The sequence below is a fragment of the Ranitomeya imitator genome, chromosome 6 (assembly GCF_032444005.1).
Source record: "Ranitomeya imitator isolate aRanImi1 chromosome 6, aRanImi1.pri, whole genome shotgun sequence".
Lineage (NCBI taxonomy): Eukaryota > Metazoa > Chordata > Amphibia > Anura > Dendrobatidae > Ranitomeya > Ranitomeya imitator.
The window spans coordinates 171,613,853-171,629,115 of NC_091287.1; the positions used below are offsets into that span (position 1 = coordinate 171,613,853).

The window sequence follows — 15,263 nt, forward strand, 5'->3', positions numbered from 1 at the left end:
ATTAACTCCATAAAGCCCAGCGGCACACACATAAAGTAACAGCCTTCAGATCTGGCAAGATAAAGTAACAATGTTCATAACATGGTTCTACTCCATCAGGACTGTGACCATACTTGGTAGAGTCCAGTATTCAGGCTCGCTCTGGAGCCAAACACACACAGTCTGGATTACATGCTTGACAGTGTTGCAGGTTTTCACCAGCTGACATCACATAGTTCCTGTCCCCCGGAGAAGCTGCCTTGCGGGGATCACCAACTTGCCTGGCAGGCACACAACAGTCAGTTCCAGACCCACCGAAGGATGGTAGCTTCCCCAACACAGTAGCCGTCACAGGCTCTGCAGATCCAGGACCTCACCTCGTGCTCTTCAGGGATCCAGTCAACACACAGGACTTCCCAACACAGAGGCAAATCAGGATGATTGCCTCACCAGGTGCTCTTCAGGGATCACTCTCTGGATCTTCCAACACCCAGGCCTTTCCTCTCACAGGATCTTACAGTCAAGAACCATCCAGGTCAATACACTCAGAACCATGTGACCCAAACCCTGGTCACATTATGTAGTTGTAACCACTCCCATCAGTGGGAGGTGTGTGTGGTTAATTAGACCTACCCATCTCTCTAACTAACCCTGCAAGCCTCTCTTTAAAACTAAGCAAATAATTTGTAGGACTACAGGTCCCAGAACAACCTTATTTCAGGCTTACAGCGCAGACTCCCTCTGCGACACATATCGGTCATTTACCATCCTGATGATCACTGTTTCACCATCATAATCACAGATACGCCTCCATGTGTATCCTGAGTAGCACATAAAGCGCCCCCTGGCTGTAACATGGGTCACTGCATCACACCAGATAATTCATCTGTTTTTCCCTGATTGATGTAAAAACAGGAAGCCTCTTGTCCTGCATTTATCATTCCCCTCTTCAACGCCTGTTCTGTGTACTGTCCCCCCCTTCCTGGAACTTTTGTAGTGACTCATGAATCATACATGAAAAATGTACTTCCTGTTTCAGTTTTTAATCACATGATGTCATATACCTAATGATGCAAGCCCCTATTTGAGCTGGATCTGCATCCTCTGACACAAATGCAGCTGAATTGTATTCCAGTGCACAAAGTTCCTGAGTCTGTGCACAGCAATAAATGCTGATGGCCAATCAGAGGCAAGCAACTGACATCAGCGTACACATGACTAGGCGCATGGCAGTGAAGTCATGCGCACCTGTCACTTGGACACTGAAGTCAGCTGCTGGCTTCAGAAGAAGACATGGTGCGATGGGGGAGAGGAAGGAAGGTGAGTAGGAGTGTTTATTGTGGTATTTTCCTATGCATTGAACAACAGCAGCGCCAGCTGGATGGGGGACATATACCAGGATGAAGGGTATATACCAGAATCCGGGCATATACACAAAATAAGGGAGCATATATATATATTGCTACTGATACAATTCTATGTAGAAGAGAGGGTCAAGAAGGAGTGAGGAGCTCTGTCTCTAGCAACTGGTGCCTTCTTTTTCACCTCCACATAGAATTCTGTCTATAGCAACTAACATATCCTATCTCAGTAGCAGGAAATTTTGTATTCGTTGAATTTGGATTTTTAACTGTGAATTGAGAATTTTGAAACTAAATGGTCAGTCCAGAAATAGAAAAGAATGATTTCTCTAATAAGATATATTAGAATGTTGCTTATTTTCATGTGTACTAATGATTTCTATAAAAAAAAAAAACAATGGTTACTCTTTAATTGAGTTGGATATAGTCCTAGAAGACCACAGAATGTTATATATGTCTTTTCAGAGTAATTAAAGTGCAATTTGCCTTAAATCAAATTTTTTAGAAACTTACACCGAAGTGGGCAAATTCGAATTTCAAAAGATTGGCTCATCTCTCATAGGGACTTTTACAATTTGGATATCTTAACAAATAAATATTCTCCTATTATCTTAGGAGCCACTTCTTTTCTTTCTCCGGCTTCTGAACTTATCAATCATTTTACAATGCAGATAAAATATTCTTTCTCAAGACAACATTGCAGCATCACTAAGAATTCAGAATGCAGGTGTCTATTGAACTCTATAGACAGGAAAGTGTGAATGGAGATCAGATTGGGAAAGAGAGGCAGAAAAGCACACACAGACCACTTAAGTGTTTTACCTCATCTCAGTGCTAGATTCACAGATTCACTGCTCAGTACTGCTGTTCAGTGTCATAATTGCTATTTCTGCTTTTGAACAAGTGCTATGTATGGACAGAAGATCAGGAATCCCTTATGTCTCCATGTGGTGTGTATAGGGTTGTTATAGCAGCTAGTCTCCTCTCATCACCCTCTAAAAATTAGAGATAGAGCTTGCACAAAGTAAAGCTGATGAATAAAGCAGGTTACAAGTCATATAATGTCCAGAAATAGTTCAAATCCTCATGTATACACATACACTCACATATAAATGCATTGTTATAGTTTGCCAATCTGCCATAAAATAATGAGAATGAACAGTAAACTTGTTGGCTTCAGCAAGTTGCTCCTCTGGTTTCATGCGTCTTCTCCATCATGTGCACCAAGAACTGGGCTAGGGTGAATGTGAGGTTCAGTTCGAAGCCACATAAGTTACCATTTGGATGTAGGACAATTATAATGATTTATATTTTAAAATAAAAAAATCTATTTTGAGAGGCATCGACACTGAGCATAAACAACTGTGTATACTTATAAGAAAACGACATCTGTACATGTTACTATTATCATGTCAGGCAAAGCCAAAGCTATCGTGCTGACCAACAAGGTCTGATGGTGGAGAAGATCTATTCTAAAACCTCTGTCCCGATTCCCTGCACAGACAAGAAGTGAGATTCATAGTGGCCAAATCTCATCATTATCTCGAGCAGTATTCCACATGATAATCTAAAGAGCTAAACTTCTCAAAGCATTTTAATATCCAGTGTGGCTTGTTTTCTTTTCAGCTTTCTCTTTAATGGAAGATCATTGGGAAAAGGACCCACAAGTGACTCTCCTTTGTTATTCTTATTTTACAGATAAAGAAGAATAACAGAAAATGCCAATAAATTGCATCATTTCAGCTGAGCTTCATCACTCTGTCCCTACTTCCACAAAGACAAGTCTCTTTGGAAATACAAGGCATTAGCTTTATAAGCAAGGCATCCACTGGCTCCTTTACAGTTAAAGACTAGTTTTTGTGTATTTTTTTTAACGCTCTCCTTTTTTTCTTGAAACAAATATAAAACTGACTTGGCTTTTTACACAACAGGCAAAATTAGGAGGGGAACTCTAAAGTATTGGTCATAGGATCCCTTGAGTGAAGTCAACGAACATTCACATGAAAATCATTTTGAAGCCCGCACTGCTGTACCCATTTTAAAAAATGTAATTTCACACGTCCCAGAAGTCTGAAGTGTGTTGTGCATGTGCTTATTTAAGCCAAATTATAGGGTGATCATCCTGCACTTAATTACAGCAGAACTTCACAGATCCAAGGCTCTGCATCACGGTTTCACACATGCTTCACCAGGTTCAACACTGTCTATTTCTAATGTACAAGATATATGTCCATTTTATCACCAACAGCTTATATTTATTATTTTTTCATATATGTGTTTAGTAAAAAAAAAAAATACTGAATAACAGCCCATGTTTCCTTTCATGTGGATTAAGCTCACTTACAAATAAACATTTCAAAGTCTTCCATAAATATTGGTTTCTTGAGACACAGCATGCTGTGGAAAAAAACTCTTTACGGCATCTCATCTTTATACTTTTACCAATGCAATGTAGAAATATTGAGAAGAAGAAATTTGGTATCAAATGGACGTAAAGAACAAAGCCTGTTCTTAGCTTTAGTGCTTATTATTTTTATAGATTTTTCTTCTAATATGTATCACAATTTGCTGTACCACTTCTTTACCGAGAATGACATTTGTTTTTGCATTGAAATCATTTAAGAGGGTAGCCCTTATTGCACAATAATAGTTATTAAAAAGAGTTGCATATGCTTGGAATTTTTATTATTCAGTAGCAACTCATTGGCATTGCTGCATGTAATACTTCTGCTGCTGTTCTCTGACCTTCAGTGGGGCCTTTATGGTAAATGGTGCACATTTATTCGCAAGGTTGATGTTGGTATAGGCAAAATCTGACTTTTCTGCTGTTGCATGAGCTCTCAGTGATATTTCTAATGTGCGCTCTTTTTTTTTGTACTAAATGCAGGTAGACTATATTAATTAAGCAGCTAAACAAGACTTTATGGTAACTTGCTTTTACTGTATCCAACAGCCACATTCATGCCAGTCAATCATGAAAGGGAAAATTGCAAATTGCTGGTCTCCTATGACTGTGTCACTCAAATAGCCATCTTCTTCAAACAGTCATAGATAATTTCATCTTAGAGGTTGTCTGATCTAAACATAGATCTAAAAAAGTCTGCACCACTCTACGGGAGTTCAGGCTTGTGAATCCTCCCATTGTGCAAACTCCACGTTGTGAGGATCCTCTAGTGTCAGCTCTGGGAATGGGAGGCATGTAATCGCAAATATGTGATACACGTAATCCTTGCCAAAATCCGACTTGGTGGTTTCCTTCTTCAATCAATACACTTGGGTGAGGACGCGCCAATCTAGTTGCTTGCATATTGCGTACTTGGCGTTACATGGCTGACACCAGAGAATCCTCACACCACGCCATGAGCGCAATGTGAGGGCTCACAAATTTGCAGTCACATAGAGTGACTGCAGACTTGTAGTTTCAGATCGACAACCTCTTTAATACTAGGGTGAGCAAAAAAATATATCGGTGGTCAGATGGTGTAACACAATGCAGGCACAATTCTGTTCCTGAGACAGACTCAAATGTCTCTATTTATCTATCACAATGTAAAATTGCAGCCTTGCACCAGTAATTATATAGCTAAAGTTACATTTTACATAGTTTATATGAATTTATATGAATTATAATAACAATAAGAATAACACATAATAATTTATATATTTCTTACATCATTTCCTAGAGTCTCACAAAACTACTGTTATAGTAAGACATTGTACCAAAAACCTACAGAAACCAGGAAATCAGAACTTAGCAAACTTTTTTTAAAGGGAACCTGTCACCTGAATTTGGCGGGACCAGTTTTGGGTCATATGGGCGGAGTTTTCAGGTGTTTGATTCACCCTTTCCTTACCCGCTGGCTGCATGCTGGCCGGAATATTGGATTGAAGTTCATTCTCTGTCCTCCGTAGTACACGCCTGCGCAAAGCAAGATTACCTTGCACAGGCGTGTACTACGGAGGACAGAGAATGAACTTCAATCCAATATTGCGGCCAGCATGCAGCCAGCGGGTAAGGAAAGGGTGAATCATACACCTGAAAACTCCGCCCATATGACCCAAAACTGGTCCCGCCAAATTCAGGTGACAGGTTCCCTTTAAATGTTATTATATTAAACCTTATAACAGCTATAACAGATACCCCAAAAGAACATTTGAAAGCTGGCTAGCTCATTTTAGAATTATAGTTGACGTCATGTATTCACGCTATGAGCAAATTAAGTGAAAACCTAAAATTACATTAGGATATTGACTCCACTTAATTACACATTATAGACCGTGAATTGAGCACAATACTGCACTTGTGTTTTCAGATCCATTCAGTAGACTCCAGATTTCATGAACATTGGGTGTCCTTTTGATTGGATCCCTAAAATCAGAAATATATTGACTATCCTGTGAATAGATGAAAAGTTTTTATTTTGGCAAATCCTTTAAATCTGAGTAAAGGACATTTTACAGGATGGTCATATACGAAAGTCATCCACAAAATATTTTTTTGTACTTGGCCCGACCATTCTCCAATCCATTAATTTTATGTTTACACATACCAATTTTTAAGAGAAATTTTACTGCATGTGTCAACGATCACTCTCACATTTCCAAGTATGGGCTCCACTGAATGTCAGCAATGACTACACTAATCATACACAAATACATACATATTTTTCTAGCTGGCTGTCAGAGCTAAATCTAATAAATAGAATATGGAAATTAAGTCTATCGAAACACAGAAAAATAAATCTAGTGATGTGAAGCCAGGCTCACATAATGTTTATCCGTTTATAGACAAAAATAAACTTTTTTTTTAGAGAGAATCTGAATGCAGAATGCTTATTGGCACTATGCGGCTACATTAATATTGAGATGAAAGAGGTGGATTACCGTATGCAAAAACAAGTAAAAGAATGGCGCCGCGCTAACTATAGATATTTGGAATGAGTGTTAATATGTATGAAACTGAGAGAAGTAACAAAACTGATAGGAGATGTGCTATAGATTTCTTCAGTAATCTCGCCTTTCTACAAATCCATGCGTGTTCAGCAGGGTAGGATAGCAGTCTATTGTGTATACCTTAACGCTGTAAAGTCCTTTGGATACACCTTGACGCCGGAGAGATGGCTTTTACACTTTTATTATCACAAAGGGTGTTTACTATGTACTCTACATTATTATATGCACTATTGCTTTTACTTATTTACTAACAGCAGGGTATGGGTTGATTTTGTGTCTATCTTGGGTTTTGCCTGTTTATTTCCACTGTGAACACACTCCTATACACTAATAGTACAGTTCATTTTTTCAGTTTAGCTGCAGACATAAGCAGATCCAAAGCTCAGTCAAGGATGTAAGAACATCCTGGAGTATCATTTGTAAAGAAGTTCCATGCGTATATGGTGATGTACCTCCAGGGAGCTCCTGGAGGTACCGTCCATGGCAATTACATGTGTCAACTCCTGGAGTTGGTGCATCATGTCACTTGTGCAGACTAAGGAAGTCTTGGAAAGCCACAAATACCAAAGTGTTTCAGAAAAAAACATTTTTTTTTCATCAGGAATTAGCTCTTCAACTTCTTCCTAGCTTTCCTACATAGTACTTCAACCTACTTACAAGAAAAAAACACACGTAAGGACTACACCAGAACTGTGGATTTGAAATCACTAATAAATACTTTGATCAAATAGTTTGCTAAAAATAAATACTTTACTTATTCTTCTACAATATCAATTAAATATAATTTATTCAATAAAAATGTGCGTGCAAATAACTAAAATAACATTTCTCATCTGTTGTTGTTGAAATGTTAGCTATGCCGCACTTTTTACATATGAATGTAGTGCGTCTAACTCATTCTCTGTAGTGTGTGATTAGTTCGGAAATAACAATTACATGCTTGTAAATGAATTGCTGAATATTTGGATTCACCTAAAAGTGGCCAAAATGTCCCACCAAAGGACAACAATGATGAGGTAAATAATATGGAAACAGAAATACCCTGTAACAATATGTTCTGGTAAGATTACTGTGTGTTTTAATGCTAAACTGGTCTGCAACACCTTCACTGTTTGTTCACATGCAGGTTACATAACTGTGAAGACCAGGTTATTCTTCTAAAAAATATGGGTAAAACCTGCCTTCCTACTGCTACAGAAGAAAAACCTAAAAATGCTATGTTGTCACATGCAGCCAGAGCCAGAAGGGCCGGTGCCTGTAGTGGGCCGCTCGATCCTGTTCCTGTGTGGTCTCCCCCACCAGCGCCGACTCACCCACCCCACCAGCGCCGACTCACCCGCCCCACCAGCGCCAACTCACCCCCCGCCAGCGCCGTCGCATTCAACTATACCGGCGTCTATGATGCCAGTACAGTTGAATGCAATGATGGAGGAGAGAGCTTGTGCTGATGCTTCCTCTCCCATCATTCCCCGCTCTGCCTCTGACACTGCAGGTGCGCAATGACATCATATCATCGCATACCTGCTGTGTGCCGGGCAGACTGCAGCCGCTGAGACAGGAGGCAGGAGCAGCGCAGGGCATGAGGAGAGGTGAGGATTGTGTTTTTTTAAATATATCAATGAGTGATAACTGGATTGTGGGGCTATTGGGGGGTGCTACATTACATTCTATGGGGGGGCTGTAGCACATTCTATGGGGGGTTGTATTACATTCTATGGTGTGGCTGTATTACATTCTATGGGGTGGCTGTATTACATTCTATGGGGCTGTATTATATTCTATAGGGGGTTGTATTACATTATATGGGGGCTGTATTATATTCTATAGGGGGTTGTATTATATTCTAGGGAGGCTGTATTACATTCTATGGGGGGGCTGTATTACATTCTATGGGGGACTGTATTACACTCTATGGGGGGCCATTACATTCTATGGGGGGCTGTATTACATTCCATGGGGGGCTGTATTACATTCTATGGGGGTGTATTACATTCTATGGGGGGTTGTATTACATTCTATGGGGGGCTGTATTACATTCTATGGGGGGCTTTATTACATTCAATGGGGAGCTGTATTACATTCTATGGGGAGCTGTATTACATTCTATGGGGGGCTGTACTACATTCTATGAGGGGCTGTATTAAATTCTATGTTGGGCTGTATTACATTCTATGGGGGGTTGTATTATATTCTATGGGGGGCTGTATTGCATTCTATGAGGGAGGATTGCATCATACTCTTATGGGGCTACATTATATTCTATGGGGAGGTAGGCTGTATTATATTCTATATTAAATGTATTCTATGTATTAAATTAATCATATTCTATGAGGGGTGATTGCATCATACTCTATGAGGGGGCTACATTTTATTCTATGGGGAGCTGCATTATACTATATGAGGAGGGCTGCATTGTATTCTCTGGAGGGGCTACATTATATTCTTTGGGGGGGCTGCATTATGCTCTATGAGAGGGCTACCATATATTATATATGCAGGGGCTGCATTATACTATATGAAGGGGCTGCATTATATTCTCTGGGGGGTTACATTATACTCGGGGCTACAATATATTCTGTGGGGTGGCTGCATTATACTCTGGGGTGGCTGCATTATACTATATGTGGGCTGCATTATACTTTATCGAGGACTATGGGGAATACATTATACTATATGATGAACTATGGGGTGTATTATACTATGGGAAGTGAATTGTACTACATGGATGACTATGGCAGTGAATTATACTATATGGAGCACTATGAGGAGTGTATTATATTATATGGAGGACTGAGCAGTGTATTTTAATATATGGAGGACTGAGGAGTGTATTATACTATATGGAGGACTGAGGAGTGTATTATACTATATGGAGGACTGAGGAGTGAATAATACTATATGGAGGACTGAGGTGCACATTATAATATATGGAGGACTGAGGTGCACATTATAATATATGGAGGACTATGGGGTGTATTATACTAAACTAGCAAAATGCTGCATATTCATCGAGTGATTGGATTGTTTATGTGGGAACAGAAATCCTTGTTCTCAGCAGCACATCACCGGTGTAAACTGTAGTTGTGCTGCTGATAACATGATACTGTATGGGGACAGATTGATCTAATTGTGATTGTTCTGTTCCCTTCATTCTTTCTCAGTTGGTGCAAAGAGGCCGGGAAACAAGTGAACGACTTCAGTATTGTCGATCACACTCGTTTAGTGGCCCACACTCGTTTAGTGACCTGAGATCAGCGCATGTAAATACAACAGAAATGCTTCGCAGGGCGACCAGGCAAGGATGATGACAGTTGTAGTTAGCACCAGGCGCCTGGGAATAGCGCTAACTCTACTGCTTTTCCCAGCCGCCAAAGCATTTAATTCTGGTATGTGTAATGATTTTTAGGGTTGATGTCAGCTGCATAATTTCAGCTGCTCTCAATCCCTGGTGTAAGTAATGGAGAGGTGTCTATCAGACACCCCCACTACTAGCCCAGACCTGGCGAGACCCAGCAACTCTGAAGAGCGGTGATGGTAGTAACAATATCGCTCTTCACAGTCGCCGAGCTCAGCGCAAGACTCGGAATATCTGAAGAGCGGTGGCGTTACTGATGTCACTGTTCTTCAGAGTCACCGGGTCTCGTGCTGCGCAGCGGAACCAAAAGTGGCTGTAGGCAAAGTTTATGGAGCATCAGAATGAGGTTCCATAGCCTTTGGTCGTCTCATCCCTTCATTATCTACGAGATCCAGTTATGTAGGTAAAGTAGCGGCTTTTCTTTGTACTGCAACTAAAAGCAATAAATAGGACTGAGCTGTAATGCTGGATACAGCTGTAATTACGGTATGTTTTATAGTCGAGTTACACTCCCCTCACTTTTTGTAACCTACAAGTGTACAAAGATATTATACAGTCACCATGTGACAAGTGGGCCTGTGTAAATTCAAATGCCAGGGCTGAATTTTAGTCCCAGTCCGGTCCTGCACGCAACTTTGTGAAACATTAAATTTGTGTCAGTTTCAAAACTTTTAGCCACAGCTGTAGAATACTGTTATTATACACACTAGTCATATCATTAGTACATTAAATTACTTTATGTTAGACACTACTAGAGTTCTGTGATGGACCAGTAAAAACATTTCATACAAGCTTTTTCATAAAAAGATATTAGTCCCATTGAAGTAAATGAAGCAAAACAGTCACAAAACTGAGTCTAAGAACACGCGGAGGGGTCGAAATGCCTTCAGTTCTTCAATTTTTCAGTATCCTTCCCTTTTCTACCACACTGGTTGCCACAATCCATTTGTCACAACAGAAAATGCTTATTTTAATGGATCTAATAAAGACTTTTTGATTTTATCTGCTGAACCTGGATCTTTCTCCAAACACACCCACCTTGCCTCAGCGTCTGGCAGAGAAGTGATCTCATGCTTCAGCCCAGTGAATTTACTGGGAATCAACTAAGGGTGAGCTGAAGAAACTTCTCATTTCCTGTGTACTGGGTGTAATTCTGAGTAACTGTATTATTCTGTAAATATACACTGCACAGTAACATTTCTCCTGTCCTATATACTGGGTGTAATACTCAGCATCTGTACTATCTGTATATATACACTGCGCAGTACAACTTCCCCTTTCATGTATACTGGGTGTAATACTCAATAACTGTATTATTTTGTATTTATACACTGCACGTTACCTCATCTCCTGTCCTGCATACTGGGTGTAAGTTTCAGTCTCTGCATTATTTTGTATGTATACAGGTCCTTCTCAAAAAATTAGCATATAGTGTTAAATTTCAATATTTACCATAATGTAATGATTACAATTAAACTTTCATATATTATAGATTCATTATCCACCAACTGAAATTTGTCAGGTCTTTTATTGTTTTAATACTGATGATTTTGGCATACAACTCCTGATAACCCAAAAAACCTGTCTCAATAAATTAGCATATCAAGAAAAGGTTCTCTAAACGACCTATTACCCTAATCTTCTGAATCAACTAATTAACTCTAAACACATGCAAAATATACCTGAGGCTTTTATAAACTCCCTGCCTGGTTCATTACTCAAAACCCCCATCATGGGTAAGACTAGCGACCTGACAGATGTCAAGAAGGCCATCATTGACACCCTCAAGCAAGAGGGTAAGACCCAGAAAGAAATTTCTCAACAAATAGGCTGTTCCCAGAGTGCTGTATCAAGGCACCTCAATGGTAAGTCTGTTGGAAGGAAACAATGTGGCAGAAAACGCTGTACAACGAGAAGAGGAGACCGGACCCTGAGGAAGATTGTGGAGAAGGACCGATTCCAGACCTTGGGGAACCTGAGGAAGCAGTGGACTGAGTCTGGTGTGGAAACATCCAGAGCCACCGTGCACAGGCGTGTGCAGGAAATGGGCTACAGGTGCCGCATTCCCCAGGTAAAGCCACTTTTGAGCTACAGAGAAGCAGCACTGGACTGTTGCTAAGTGGTCCCAAGTACTTTTTTCTGATGAAAGCAAATTTTGCATGTCATTCGGAAATCAAGGTGCCAGAGTCTGGAGGAAGACTGGGGAGAAGGAAATGCCAAAATGCCTGAAGTCCAGTGTCAAGTACCCACAGTCAGTGATGGTGTGGGGTGCCATGTCAGCTGCTGGTGTTGGTCCACTGTGTTTCATCAAGGGCAAGGTCAATGCAGCTAGCTATCAGGAGATTTTGGAGCACTTCATGCTTCCATCGGCTGAAATGCTTTATGGAGATGAAGATTTCATTTTTCAGCACGACCTGGCACCTGCTCACAGTGCCAAAACCACTGGTTAATGGTTTACTGACCATGGTATTACTGTGCTCAATTGGCCTGCCAACTCTCCTGACCTGAACCCCATAGAGAATCTGTGGGATATTGTGAAGAGAAAGTTGAGAGACGCAAGACCCAACACTCTGGATGAGCTTAAGGCCGCTATTGAAGCATCCTGAGCCTCCATAACATTTCAGCAGTGTCACAGGCTGATTGCCTCCATGCCACGCCGCATTGAAGCAGTCATTTCTGCCAAAGGATTCCCGACCAAGTATTGAGTGCATAACTGAACATTATTATTTGATGGTTTTTTTGTTTGTTATTAAAAAACACTTTTATTTGATTGGATGGGTGAAATATGCTAATTTATTGAGACAGGTTTTTTGGGTTATCAGGAGTTGTATGCCAAAATCATCAGTATTAAAACAATAAAAGACCTGACAAATTTCAGTTGGTGGATAATGAATCTATAATATATGAAAGTTTAATTGTAATCATTACATTATGGTAAATAATGAAATTTAACACTATATGCTAATTTTTTGAGAAGGACCTGTATACAGTGGGGCAAAAAAGTATTTAGTCAGTTAGCAATAGTGCAAGTTCCACCACTTAAAAAGATGAGAGGCGTCTGTAATTTACATCATAGGTAGACCTCAACTATGGGAGACAAACTGAGAAAAAAAAATCCAGAAAATCACATTGTCTATTTTTTTAACATTTTATTTGCATATTATGGTGGAAAATAAGTATTTGGTCAGAAACAAAATTTCATCTCAATACTTTGTAATATATCCTTTGTTGGCAATGACAGAGGTCAAACGTTTTCTGTAAGTCTTCACAAGGTTGCCACACACTGTTGTTGGTATGTTGGCCCATTCCTCCATGCAGATCTCCTCTAGAGCAGTGATGTTTTTGGCTTTTCGCTTGGCAACACGGACTTTCAACTCCCTCCAAAGGTTTTCAATAGGGTTGAGATCTGGAGACTGGCTAGGCCACTCCAGGACCTTGAAATGCTTCTTACGAAGCCACTCCTTCGTTGCCCTGGCGGTGTGCTTTGGATCATTGTCATGTTGAAAGACCCAGCCACGTTTCATCTTCAATGCCCTTGCTGATGGAAGGAGGTTTGCACTCAAAATCTCACGATACATGGCCCCATTCATTCTTTCATGTACCCGAATCAGTCGTCCTGGCCCCTTTGCAGAGAAACAGCCCCAAAGCATGATGTTTCCACCACCATGCTTTACAGTAGGTATTGTGTTTGATGGATGCAACTCAGTATTCTTTTTCCTCCAAACACGACAAGTTGTGTTTCTACCAAACAGTTCCAGTTTGGTTTCATCAGACCATAGGACATTCTCCCAAAACTCCTCTGGATCATCCAAATGCTCTCTAGCAAACTTCAGACGGGCCTGGACATGTACTGGCTTAAGCAGTGGAACACGTCTGGCACTGCAGGATCTGAGTCCATGGTGGCGTAGTGTGTTACTTATGGTAGGCCTTGTTACATTGGTCCCAGCTCTCTGCAGTTCATTCACTAGGTCCCCCCGCGTGGTTCTGGGATTTTTGCTCACCGTTCTTGTGATCATTCTGACCCCACGGGGTGGGATTTTGCGTGGAGCCCCAGATCGAGGGAGATTATCAGTGGTCTTGTATGTCTTCCATTTTCTAATTATTGCTCCCACTGTTGATTTCTTCACTCCAAGCTGGTTGGCTATTGCAGATTCAGTCTTCCCAGCCTGGTGCAGGGCTACAATTTTGTTTCTGGTGTCCTTTGACAGCTCTTTGGTCTTCACCATAGTGGAGTTTGGAGTCAGACTGTTTGAGGGTGTGCACAGGTGTCTTTTTATACTGATAACAAGTTTAAACAGGTGCCATTACTACAGGTAATGAGTGGAGGAAAGAGTAGACTCTTAAAGAAGAAGTTACAGGTCTGTGAGAGCCAGAAATCTTGATTTTTTGTTTCTGACCAAATACTTATTTTCCACCATAATATGCAAAAAAAATGATAAAAAAACAGACAAAGTGATTTTCTGGATTTTTTTATCTCAGTTTGTCTCCCATAGTTGAGGTCTACCTATGATGTAAATTACAGACGCCTCTCATCTTTTTAAGTGGTGGAACTTGCACTATTGCTGACTGACTAAATACTTTTTTGCCCCACTGTATATATATATATATATATATATATATATATATATATATACACTGCCCAGTACCACTGCTCCTGTCCTGTATACTGGGTATAATTCTCAGTATATGTATTATTCTGTATATATACACTGCACAGTACCACTTCTCCTGTCCCGTATACTGGGTGTTGTTCTCATTATTTGCATTAGTCTGTGTATATACACTGCACAGTACTTCTTCTTCTGTCCTGTATACTGGGTGTAGTTTTCATTATCTGTATTATTCTGTATATATGCTCTTTACAGTGCCACTTCTTCTGTCCTGTATCCTGGGTATAATCAGTATCTGCATTATTTTGCATATATAAACTGCACAGCATCACTTCTGCTGTCCTGCATTCTGGGTGTAATTCTCAATCTGCTATTATTTTGTATGTCTTAGCTTGGTGTGGTATTTGTTTTAGGACATGGAAAATATTAAGGTGTGTTGCAAATGTCCATAAAAATTTTCGATTGTCCTAGTTGTCCAGAAAAAATGGAATAATAGATTGGCAATCTTGAAGTATTACAGTGCCTTGCGAAAGTATTCGGCCCCCTGGAACGTTTCAACCTTTCCCACATATCATACTTCAAACATAAAGATACCAAATATACATTTTTGGTGAAGAATCAACAACAAGTGGAACACAATTGTGAAGTTGAATGAAATTTATTGCTTATTTTAAATTTTTGTGGAAATTGAAAAACTGAAAAGTGGGGCGTGCAATATTATTCGGCCCCTTTAACTTAATACTTTGTTGCGCCACCTTTTGCTGCGATTACAGTTGCAAGTCGCTTGGGGTATGTCTCTATCAGTTTTGTACATCGAGAGACTGAAATTCTTGCCCATTCTTCCTTGGCAAACAGCTCGAGCTCAGTGAGGTTTGATGGAGATAATTTGTGAACAGCAGTTTTCAGCTCTTTCCATATATTCTCGATTGAATTGAGGTCTGGACTTTGACTTGGCCATTCTAACACCTGGATACGTTTATTTGTGAACCATTCCATTGTAGATTT

The 15,263-nt window shown here is 40.1% G+C and overlaps 1 protein-coding gene across 5 annotated transcripts in view; it reads left to right on the forward strand.

Moving 5' to 3' along the window:
* The window catches only part of PDE1C (phosphodiesterase 1C), a 1,560,705-nt gene that overhangs the window by 1,534,239 nt on the left and 11,203 nt on the right, over nt 1-15,263 (forward strand). Inside the window, exon 17 of one of the 5 annotated variants that reach the window (XM_069730297.1) lies at nt 3,039-4,012. The exons of 2 other annotated variants lie outside the window; for them this stretch is intronic. In XM_069730297.1, coding sequence (XP_069586398.1) covers nt 3,039-3,052 — 14 coding nt within the window. In that variant the 3' untranslated portion in view covers nt 3,053-4,012. Of the gene's footprint in view, nt 1-3,038; nt 4,014-15,263 lie in introns of those variants that run through there. 2 more of the 5 variants (XM_069730298.1, XM_069730299.1) reach the window with 2 other exon arrangements.